At 34.9% G+C, this 11850-nt stretch overlaps 1 protein-coding gene across 1 annotated transcript; it reads left to right on the top strand.

Annotated features, from left to right (window-relative positions):
- The first annotated feature begins 370 nt into the window (after positions 1-370).
- On the top strand, positions 371-868 carry LOC123256137 (glutaredoxin domain-containing cysteine-rich protein 1-like). The gene has a single exon (XM_044684825.1). It carries the CDS (start codon positions 371-373, stop codon positions 866-868), a length of 498 nt encoding a protein of 165 aa, XP_044540760.1.
- The last annotated feature ends 10982 nt before the right edge of the window (positions 869-11850 follow it).

The raw sequence follows: 11850 nt of genomic DNA, 5'->3' as shown, positions 1-11850 counted from the left end.
TTAACACTCTTTGCTTCAAACATAAGTTTGCTTTCCTAGCTTACCCTTATTTTCTCTTTCATCGAATGCCCCCTAACTCATGTGGGCACTGTTAGAGTCAAAGCATGCCTGTTCAATATTTAATTGATGGGATCATTTTACAGGTTTTAGTTTAAAGGTAACCATGGCACACACACTTGCATTCATTATTCATTGCAGAGATGTGCTGTCCATTCTTGGGAGTCCTCTTTCCTTGAGAGGATTACTCCATATGTGACCTGCCATCCCTCGAAACAAGCCCAGATATTGTAAGCGTGACAAGTTGGCAAGTCGAATACCAATGGAAAACAAAACGATGTAAACTCATTTGTTCTTTCGGGCAGATGGGACCATGTTTAGGGGTGAGATGAAGTCTGAAGGTGACAGGCAGCGGAAAGTCCGATTTCGGATTGCTTCATCTCACAGTGGGCGAGTGCTGAAGGAGGTTTACGAAGATGGAGAGCCTTCAGACTCTCTCGATTCTGAATGTGCCAGTAGCTGTGGGACAGATCACAATAGTGGACCAAGTGAAGGTGAAGGACAGCAAAATGGCCATTTAGGATCAGAGGGGGATGAAAATGAAAGCGACCAAGATAACTTGCTTGTCTTAGCAAGGGCTACCACGGAGAAGGGGTTTGGTACGAGAAGAGTCAACATTTTAAGCAAAAACGGGACGGTCAGAGGCATCAAATATAAAGTTAGTGCCGGTCAAGCCCTTTTTAACAACTTAACCAAGGTGCTGCAGGTGAGTAATGCCGCTTTCCTTTCCCACGAGTTTGCTCTGGAACTTGCCATCTGGACCCTGATTCCTCCAGTTTCCGCATCTAAATTGAACTTCTCTTATTCATGACTTCTCCTACATACTTCATGACTCACAGCAGCACACTTGTGCATCTAAGATGTTGTCTCCCCAGTCGGCCAAGTTGAGGATAGGGTCACTGCACTTAGCAAATTAGACCTATTTCTCAAAGCCAAATTTGCTGTGAAATCTCTGGAGTGCTGTATGCCCCTAGGGTGTGCTGACTAAACTGGATCACTTTTTCCTTAGCCCAGGAACAGGACTTGACAGAAATATATATTTTCAGCTACAGTCAAAGCCCTAGGAGACAAATGGTGGGCTCTGTGCCAGCTCCCTGGCCCCATAGCATTAATTTAGAAGTTTAATGGTTGTCCCTCTCTGGGCATATAAATACTTGTAAATGCTAACGATTAGGCCCAAAGAAATTATATATAATTTTATAAAGACATTTTGGTTCAGTGACATTTCTTCTTTTTTAATCCTGAAAGGATTACAGTTTCGGTTCCCAAACTCTATTAATCTACTTCTAAGAATTCAAGATTAAGACTTGAAAAAGGGTTATTCCTATGTGAGGCCCAGACTTGGAACTCAATTTCACAGTAAATAAACAATTCTCTAAAATAGGAGAGATTTCACTTATTAGCATAAGAATGTATTATGCAAGCGTTGGGATCTTTGGCTATCCTCCATTTGAAATAATTTAATGTCAAGGCACATTTTATAAATGGAAAAGAGCCCTGGTTTGGTCAGGATTATTTTGACAAAAGGGTTTGCTGGTGAAAATATGCATCATTATTTCAGAAAAGGAAGCCTTGGTCATTTTCACTAAGGTGGTAATCCGATATTCATTATAATTCCATTTTCTCTGGTTGCTAACATTTTGGAAAATGATCTTTTGGAAAATTTTATATGTCTCACCAGGGACCTTAATTGTGTGTGCTGTGAGGGGGTGGTAATGGGAATGGGGAATTTCAGCAAAATGCATTTGAATATTTTAGTTTCAAAGGAAGACTTTTTTCCCCCTTATATAAAAATCACAAAGGAGTTTCCTTTCTGAATGAATACTGGGAAACAGAATGTTTTAGATATGATTCTTTATATATGTAGACCTTGGAGATCATGCAGTGCAATGGAAAGACTAGAAGTCAGAGGATTGGTTTCAAAATTTGGCTCTGCCCTCATCACCTATTTGAACTTTGGCAAATTGTTTTAAATAAGGAGGTTGAGGATAATAGAGGAACTCTGATAGCCTTTCTGTCTCTAAATCTGAGATCAGGGGAGGAAAAGAACATGATTCATGTGACCATGGAAAAATATTCTTAATTAATTAATTGAACTTAAAAAAACCAGTAATCTAAATAGAGTCCTAAGTATTGTCAGAGTTACAAAAAATTAAACCAAATAGAAAAATAATGTCCACTATCTTAGGAAGTTTGAAACTGTTTTGCACAAATTTTAATCTGAATTAAATCTACAGGCTATCTTTATGTGCCATTAGCCCATAGATGTCATGTAGTTCAACCTTTCACCTATTCAAGAATTGCTTCTTCAACATTCCTCAATGATGATTAGTTGGAATTTTTATTTAAGTTCTATTATGCAGACAGAGAGACTGCATTAGGATAAATTTTGCAAATGTTTGCATTCAATGTATATCTTTTTTCTCCCTTCTTACTGGAGTTATTTAAATTATACTTTATTTTATTTTAATTGTTTAAATCCTTACCTTCTGTTTTAGAATCAATATTGTGTATTGGTCCCAAGGCAGAAGAGTGGTAAGGGCTAGGCAATGGGGGTTAAGTGCCTTGCCCAGGGTCACACTAGTGGCTGAGGCCTGATTTGAACCCAGGACCTCCCATCTCTAGGCCTGGCTCTCAATCCACTGAGCAACCCAGCTGCCCCCTAACTTATACTTTACGAAGATGTTATAATATTACTGTATCCAATATTTATTTTTTGTTTTGGAACTTTTTATTCATTCTCTACTGGCTAAAAATTAATTACATAGACTTTTTAAAATGTGTATAATCTACAAAGGACAAAATGTGCCTTTCTATTATAACCTTACTCAGCAAATGCTATGAATTTACAAGTGGGAATTTGTAAAAAGTTATAACGTTGAGGTTTTAATCTTAAGTTATGATAAACTATTTCCTTGTATATTTTCTTCCCTCACGTAATATTCACCTATACTTTGAGATAAAAAGAAAGTAAAGTATACTTCTCTTATAATTTTGTCCCCTTATTTTTTGTTTTTGCTTTAAAACAATAAGTATGTCTGCTACCTGAGAATTGTAGGGCACTTTAAGACCATTGATTAGTTTTGTCATTGAGAGTAATTTATAGGATATTTTCCTTTTTAAAAATTTTATAAATCCCTAAGAAAAAACATTTTCAAAATTAAATATTCTTTGATCTTGTGAGAACAAAAGGGGAAATTCAAGGTCTAGCAAGTTAAATCTTATTTCTTGGTTGATGATGGAGGTATTTTGCTGATGACTCTGAAGGTTTCCAATTTGAAATATTGAATTGTTAATTGAATTGAAATGTTATAGGAGGCATTATGGGATTTTTGTAATGTTGGTTTTGTTAACAGGTCTTATATACTTCGATAGAAGGATATTTTCATTGTGGAGGGCGATGCCAATTCTCACAGAAAGTGATTTTTCATGTTATAAAGTTGCTGGAGTCAGAAATTTTGGCATTTGGTATGGTACTGATTCCAAAGCCAGGTAGATCAAAAACAGAGAAAGAAAACTACAGACCAATCTCCCTAATAAACATAGATGCAAAAATCTTAAATAGAATACTAGCAAAAAACTCCAGCAATTGATCAAGAGGGTTATCCATCATGATCAGGTGGGATTTATACCAGGAATGCAAAGATAGTTCAACATTAGGAAAACCATCCACATAATTGACCATATCAACAATCTAACAAACAAAAATCATGATTATCTCAATAGGTGCAGGAAAAGCCTTTGACGAAATACAGCATCCATTCCTATTGAAAACACTGGAAAGCATAGGAATAGAAGGAACTTTCCTAAAAATAATGAACAGTATATATTTCTAAAACCATCAATAAGCATCATATGCAATGGGGATAAATTAGAAGCCTTTCCAATAAGATTAGGTGTGAAACAAGGATGCCCATTATCACCTCTATTATTTAACACTGTACTAGAAACACTAGCAGTAGCAATTAGAAAAGAAAAAGAAATTGAAGGTATTAAAATAGGCAATGAGGGGACTAAGCTATCACTCTTTGCAGATGATATGATGGTCTACTTAAAAAATCCTAGAGAATCAACTAAGAAGCTTGTAGAAATAATCAACAACTTTAGCAAAGTGGCAGGATACAAAATAAATGCACATAAATCATCAGCATTTCTATACATTTCCAACACACTAGAGCAGCAAGAAGTAGAAAGAGAAACACCATTCAAAATCACCCTAGACAATATAAAATACCTAGGAATNGATGGTCTACTTAAAAAATCCTAGAAAATCAACTAAAAACCTATTGGAAATAATCAACAAATTTTGCAAAGTTGCAGGATACAAAATAAATGCACATAAATCATCAGCATTTCTATATATTTCCAACACATCACAGAAGCAAGAGGTGGAAAGAGAAACACTATTTAAAATCACCCTAGAAAATATAAAATACTTAGGAATCTATCTACCAAAACAAATACAGGAATTATATGAACACAACTACAAAACACTTTCCAAACAATTAAAACTACATCTAAACAATTGGAAAAGCATTGATTGCTCATGGGTAGGATGAGCTAACATAATAAAAATGACCATTCTACCCAAATTAATTTACTTATTTAGTGTCATACCTATCAAACTACCAAAAAACTTCTTTACTGAATTAGAAAAAACTGTAACAAAGTTCATTTGGAAGAACAAAAGATCAAGAATATCAAGGGAAATAATGAAAAAAAACATGAAGGAAGGTGGTCTAACAGTACCAGATATCAAACTATACTATAAAGCAGCAGTCCTCAAAACAATATGGTACTGACTAAGAGACAGAAGGAAGGATCAGTAGAATAGACTTGGGGTAAGTGACGTCAGCAAGACAGTGTATGATAAACCCAAAGAGTCCAACTTTTGGGACAAAAATCCACTATTGGACAAAAACTGCTGAGAAAATTGGAAAACAATATGGGAGAGATTAGGTTTAGATCAATATCTCACACCCTACACCAAGATAAATTCAGAATGGGTGAATGACTTGAATATAAAGAGGGAAACTATAAATAAATTAAGTGAATACAGAATAGTATACTTGTCAGATCTCTGGGAAAGGAAATATTTTAAAACCAAGCAAGAGTTAGAGAAAATTACAAAATATAAAATAAATGATTTTGATTATACTAAATTAAAACGCTTTTTTACAAACAAAAACAATGCAACCAAAATCAGAAGGGAAACAACAAATTGGGAAAAAATCTTTATAACAAAATACTCTGACAGGGGTCTAATTACTTAAATATCCAAGCAGTTAAACTAATTGTATAAAAAATCAAGCCATTCCCGAATTGATAAATGGGTGAGGGACATGAATAGGCAATTTTCAGATAAAGAAATCAAAAGTATCAATAAGCACATGAGAAAGTGTTCTAAATCTCTAATAATTAGAGAAATGCAAATCAAAACAACTCTGAGGTATCACCTCACACCTAGCAGATTGGCTAAAATGACAGCAAAGGAAAGTTGTCAATGTTGGAGGGGATGAGGCAAAATTGGGACATTAATGCATTGCTGGTGGAGTTGTGAACTGATCCAACCATTCTGGATGGCAAATTGGCACTATGCTCAAAGGGCTATAAAAGATTGCCTGCCCTTTGATTCAGCCATACCATTATTGGGTTTTTACCCCCAAAGAGATCATAGGCAAACAGACTTGTATGAAAATATTTATAGCCATGCTTTTTGTGGTGGCAAAAAAACTGGAAAATGAGGGTATGCCCTTCTATTGGGGAATGGCTGAACAAATTGTGGTATATGCTGGTGATGGAATACTATTGTGCTCAAAGGAATAATAAACTGGAGGAATTCCATGTGAATTGGAAAGACCTTCAGGAATTGATGCAGAGTGAAAGGAGCAGAACCAGAAGAACATTGTACACAGAGACCAATACACTGTGGTAAAATAGAATGTAATGGACTTCTGTACTAGCCACAATGCAATGATCCATAACAATTCTGAGGGACTTATGGGAAAGAAAGCTACCCACATTCAGAAGAAGAACTACAGGAGAGGAATCATATATGAAAAACAAATGCTTGAACACATGGATTGACGCGGACATGATTGGGCATGTAGACTGGAAACGACCACGCCAATGCAACTATCAATAATATGGAAATAGGTCTTGAGAGATGACTCCTGTTAAAACCAGTGGAAATGCACATCGGCTGTGGGGGGGGGGAGTAGGTCAGGGGGTAAAGGGGAAAGTAAGAACATGAATCATGTAACCGTGATAACTTTTCTAAAAAATAAAAATTATTTAAAAAAAAAAGAAATTTTGGCATTTGGTAGCTGCTCAGCTGGTGATAAGCCTCTTCGAGTATAGCTAGACTGTTTCTCAAGTGACAAATGCACATCTTATCCCCACCCTCGCCCCATCAGATGTATACCCTGTCTCTTCCAGCTTGGTAGAATTTATATGCTCCACTAGAATAACCTTCAAGAACCTAAGATCATTGTTGTGCCATAGTGAATCCTCCATAAAGGACTTAAGGGGATATAACTAATGATAGTTAAATGACCTTTTTGCTCATTTTCTTAGAATGGGAAATTTTTTATCAGCTTTAATAATTGTTCAGGTTTTTTGCACTTGGCAAAATAGTCGTAAAAGATATTCCCCTAAAGGAATGATTAATTGACTCATCCATCTAAGAAATATTCACCCATTTGAAAGAAAGTATATAAGGTGGTTAGAGTGGTCCAAATGTTTGTTCCTGCCTCATAGTAGCTTCTACTTTAATAAGGGAGATAAGGCATGTAAAAAAAGTAAATATATCATGAAGCATATAAGCCCAAAAGGGGTACAAAACAAAGTGATATGAAAAATCATAGAGAAGATAGATAGCACTTCCAACTGGTCAAGTTAAAGAAGACTTTTTGAAGGAAACACTCAAACTGGCTTTTGATGGGTAGGATAGGATTTCAACAATGGAAAGAGACAAAGGGTGATAGAGACATTCTGATCACATGGAATAATGTGAGTCAAGACCCAGAGATAGGAAAGTGAGAAACATGGCTTGGGGACTGGCCAATAATCCATTCCAGCTGCACAAGGATATTCAAGGCATCTATGTTGTTGCAGTATTGTAGCTTTTGTATGCCTTTAAATGATGAAGAACTCCTACCTTCTATATTACTTCTCCAACTACTACTGATCACAAAGTTTTGTGGGATTTGTGAGACAATGAGAACTACACATAGCTTCTGCTTCCCACCACTTCTTTTGAATTTGAAGAATTCTTACCACCAGTAGACCACTGCTTACATTGTAAAGTGATAATTGCTTGTTCCTTTCCATTCTTTCTGTCATTCATGGTTTAAAAGTGCCTACTGAGATCAGGCATAACAGTAATTGTTATGATCTAAATACATAATTAAGAAATCCCAAACCGAGAAGCTTCTTCTGTCTCTATTTTTTTTTCCAAACATCATCCTTGACTTTTTCCTTCATTCCCTACTATGTTTCCTAAGGTTGTCAACATCCTTTCCTTTTGGTCTTTTTCTTTTTCTTTAATTGGACTACATGCAGATGTCTTTGCTCCATCTCTGATTTCCTTTTTCAGCTTCTCTGTTTTCTCTCTAGTCTTAGTGAAGTCCTATTGCTTAGATACTAGAGAGTTTCCTGCAGAGTTAATGTTCCTTGTCTTCATCCAAAGACATTAATCTTAGAGAATTATAAGGATCAATTCATTTCTGTGGTGAGTAGCTCTAACCACAAATCCTGACTTGTTTTAATTCTGTGACTTTCTTCAATCTATTAATTTTCAATTTTATGGAATAGCTAGGGTGGGTTGCACCTCTTCCTCATGATGGAAGAGCTTGTTTCCAGTCACCTCACCCAATTGACTAGCTATTTTCTAACCCAATGATATTTTAAGTTCATGACAACTTGACTCTCTATTGCTAGTAGTTGTCATTTGAATGATTAATACTAAGGTCTGAAGGCTGAACAAGCTCAATTATTTTGCAAGAATGATTTTAGGTTCTGGTTAATTATTTTTAGTGGCAGCCTCTGGTTCATCTCTAATTAGTAAATTGGCACCTGGTGTTTCCAAAAACTTAAAGTAATGTAAAAGCAGCTCTGTACAATTGTTATTATGGTTTCATGGCTCAATCTGGCAAAATTTCCGGGGTTTCATTTGAAATGATGTGTTTGGAATGAGTACAAAAGCTATATAAACTATATATTAGCTGAAAATTGATGCACCTTAAAATATATCAACCATAACATCTGGAGGGGGATTTTCTTTTTTTTAAAACACCAAATAGAAAAAGGGATCTTTTAGATATTTTAGGTTTAGAAGAATTTTGCAAATAATATTCATCTGAGAATTGAGATTTTTTTATTAGGATTACATTCTTAGTATAGTTTCTTGCCAGCACTTTTTTCACAGGAAGAAGAATGTTTTCTTGTGTTCTTTTTAATATACCTATCTAATTAATAAAATTAAAGCAAATGGGTAAAATGAGGTAACATTATAAAAATGACAATCTTACCCAAATTAATTTACTTATTCTGCACCATACCTATCAAACTACCAAGACACTTTTTACTGAATTAGAAAAAAAAAAACTATAACAAAGTTCACTTGGAAGAACAAAAGATCAAGAATATCAGGGGAAATAATGAAAAAAAATGTGAAGGAAGAGGGCCTACCAGTACCAGATATTAAACTGTACTATAAAGCAGTGTTCATCAAAACAATATGATAATGGGTAAGAAACAGTAAGGTGGATCAGTGGAATAGACTTGGGGTAAGTGACCTCAGCAAGACAGTGTATGATAAACTCAAAAGATCCCAGCTTTTGGGACAAAAATCCACTATTTGACAAAAATTCCTGGGAAAATTGGAAAAAAGTATGGGAGAGATTAGGTTTAGATCAGTATCTCACACCCTACACCAAGATAAATTCAAAATGGGTGAATGACTTGAGTAAAAAGAAGGAAACCTAAGTCAATTAGGTAAACAGAAAATAGTATACCTGTCAGATCTGTGGGAAAGGAAAGATTTCAAGACCTAGCAAGAGTTATAAAAAAATTACAAAATGTAATACAAATAGTTTTGATTACATTAAATTAAAAAGGTTTTGTATAAACAAATTCAATGCTACCAAAATTAGAAGGGAAGCAACAAATTAGGAAAAATGTTATGACAAAAGTCTCTGACAAAGGTCTAATTACTCAAATTTATAAGGATCTAAATCAATTATACAAAAAAATCAAGCCATTCCCCAATTTATATATAGGCAAGGGACATGGATAGGCAATTTTCAGATAAAGAAATCCAGGCTATTAGTAAGCACATAAAAAAGTGTTCTAAATCTCTTATAATTAGATGAATGCAAATCAAAACAACTCTGAGGTACCACTTCACACCTAGCAGATTGGCTAACATAACAGGAAAGGAAAGAAATAAATGTTGGAGGGGATGTGGCAAAATTGGGACATTGATGCATTGCTGGTGGAATTGTGAATTGATCCAACCATTCTGGATGGCAATTTGGAACTGTGCCCAAAGGGCTTTAAAATACTGCCTACCCTTTGATCCAGCCATACTACTGTTGGGTTTATACCCCAAAGAGATAATCAGAAAAAAGACTTGTACAAAAATATGTATAGCTGAATTCTTTATGATGGCAAAAAATTGGAAAATGAGAGGCTGCCCTTCGACTGGGGAATGTCTAAACAAATTGTAGTATCTGCTGCTGCTGGAATACTATTGTGCTGAAGGGAATAATGAACTGGTGGAATTCCATGTGAACTGGAACGACCTCTAGGGACTGATGCATAGTGAAAGGAGCAGAACCAGGATAACCATATACACAGAGACGGATACACTGTGGTACAATCTAATGTAACGGACTCCTCTACTAGCAGCAATGCAATGATCCAGGACAATTCTGAGGCACTTATGAGAAAGAACACTATCCACATCCAGAGAAAGAACTGTGGGAGCAGAAACACAGAAGAAAAACAATTGCTTGATCACATGGGTCAATGCAGATATGATTGGGGATATTGACTCTAAATGATCACCCTAGTGCAAATACAATGACGAATATAAAACCCAGTGGAATTGCATGTTGGCTATGGGAGGGGGTGGGATGAGGGGAGGGCAAGAACATGAATCATGTAACCATGGAAAATTTTTCTTAATAAGAAAAATTAAAAAAATGAAAGGCAAAGAGTTTTCCTAAGATTCTCTAAGGTACCTTGCCATAGAAATGACACTTCCAAATTTGTAGCTTTTTAAAATGTCATCTAATGTGAGTAAGGAATAAAAGATGTTTATAAGCACTAAAGTCTGAAAGCTTTACTAGTTTATATGTTGGATATTCAAAATATTGAAGAATGGTAGTGCAATTGAAAGAGTGTTGGACTCTAGAGTCAGGAATATTTGAGTTAAAATCTATCATCATACACTATGCATATGACCCAAGGCAAATAATTTAATGTTTGCCTCAGTTTCCTCAACTGTAGAATGTGGGTAATAATAATGCCTATCTCTCAGGATTGTTGTGAAGATAAAGTAAAATCATATTTTGAAGTATTTGGTAAACATTAAAGCTCTATCATTGTCATCATTATCATCATCATCAACATCGATTGTTGTGAAGATAAAGTAAAATCATATTTTGAAGTATTTGGTAAACATTAAAGCTCTATCATTGTCATCATCATCATCATCATCAACATTGAAATCATCATCCTTATTATCATCATTATTGTCATCACAAAAGCTTGGTTGGAGATTTTTATAAATCTGAGAAAACTACCCTAAGACCTTTTGCTGCTCCTAAGTATGAAATCAAAGCTGACATCTATTTAACTTTAGCTTTTCTGGCGTTTTGGATTTCTATAATCTACACATCTATGGCTATCTAAGAAGTTTGCACAATGAGGAAATGCAAGTAAGAGATGAGTCAGCTAACTATCCCCTTAAGCACAAAAATCTTCTTTGATATTGACTATATTTTTAAAACAGATTTTTTATTAATATCATCTCTTTTTGAAGCATCCAGATTTCCTCACTGTCCCTTCCTTCCCTTTCTCAGAGAGTCTTCCTTTGAAATAAGGGTTCTTAAACTTTTTTAGTAACATCTATCTCTTTGGCTGTCTGATGAAACCTGTGGACTCAGAATATTTTTGAATGAACAAACTAAAATACATGGAATCACAAAGGAATGTAATTCTACTGAAATCCAGGTGTCAAAATATTAAAAAATGTTCATGTAACCCAGGTCAACTACTCCTATCTAATAACAAATGCTTTTTTTTAACAAAGAATTTTTTTAAAAAAGAAAAGATGTTGAAGAGAAGAACAAATAAGTAACATGGATCAGAACATATAAATAAATTCTCTGGTATTATATACAATATTCCATACCCATGGCTCTACCCATAGTTCTGTAAGGGAGTGAGGTAAGATGTCTTTTCATTTATTTTCTTTGGGACCACTCTTGTTCTTTATAATTTTGCAACATTCAGTTTTGATTATGTTGTAGTGCTTGTTCCTTCCATATACATAGTTGTGATCATTGTGTTGGCCATTTTTCTTTCATTTTGTTTCCATTCATATGAGTCTTTCCATGCTTCTTTCTTTTCATCATGTTTACAATTTATTATAGCACAGAATTTTATGGCATTCATGTATTGCTATTTAGTTATTTCCACCAAGTAGCATCTATTTTGTTTGTAGATCTTTGCTAACAGAAAAAAATTGCTGTTATAAATATTTTTGTGCCTTTTTTTTGGTCA

Source organism: Gracilinanus agilis, unplaced genomic scaffold, assembly GCF_016433145.1.
Source record: "Gracilinanus agilis isolate LMUSP501 unplaced genomic scaffold, AgileGrace unplaced_scaffold56274, whole genome shotgun sequence".
Classification (NCBI taxonomy): domain Eukaryota; kingdom Metazoa; phylum Chordata; class Mammalia; order Didelphimorphia; family Didelphidae; genus Gracilinanus; species Gracilinanus agilis.
The sequence above is the reverse complement of the archived record's forward strand: the minus strand, read 5'-3'. Positions and strand labels throughout refer to the sequence as shown.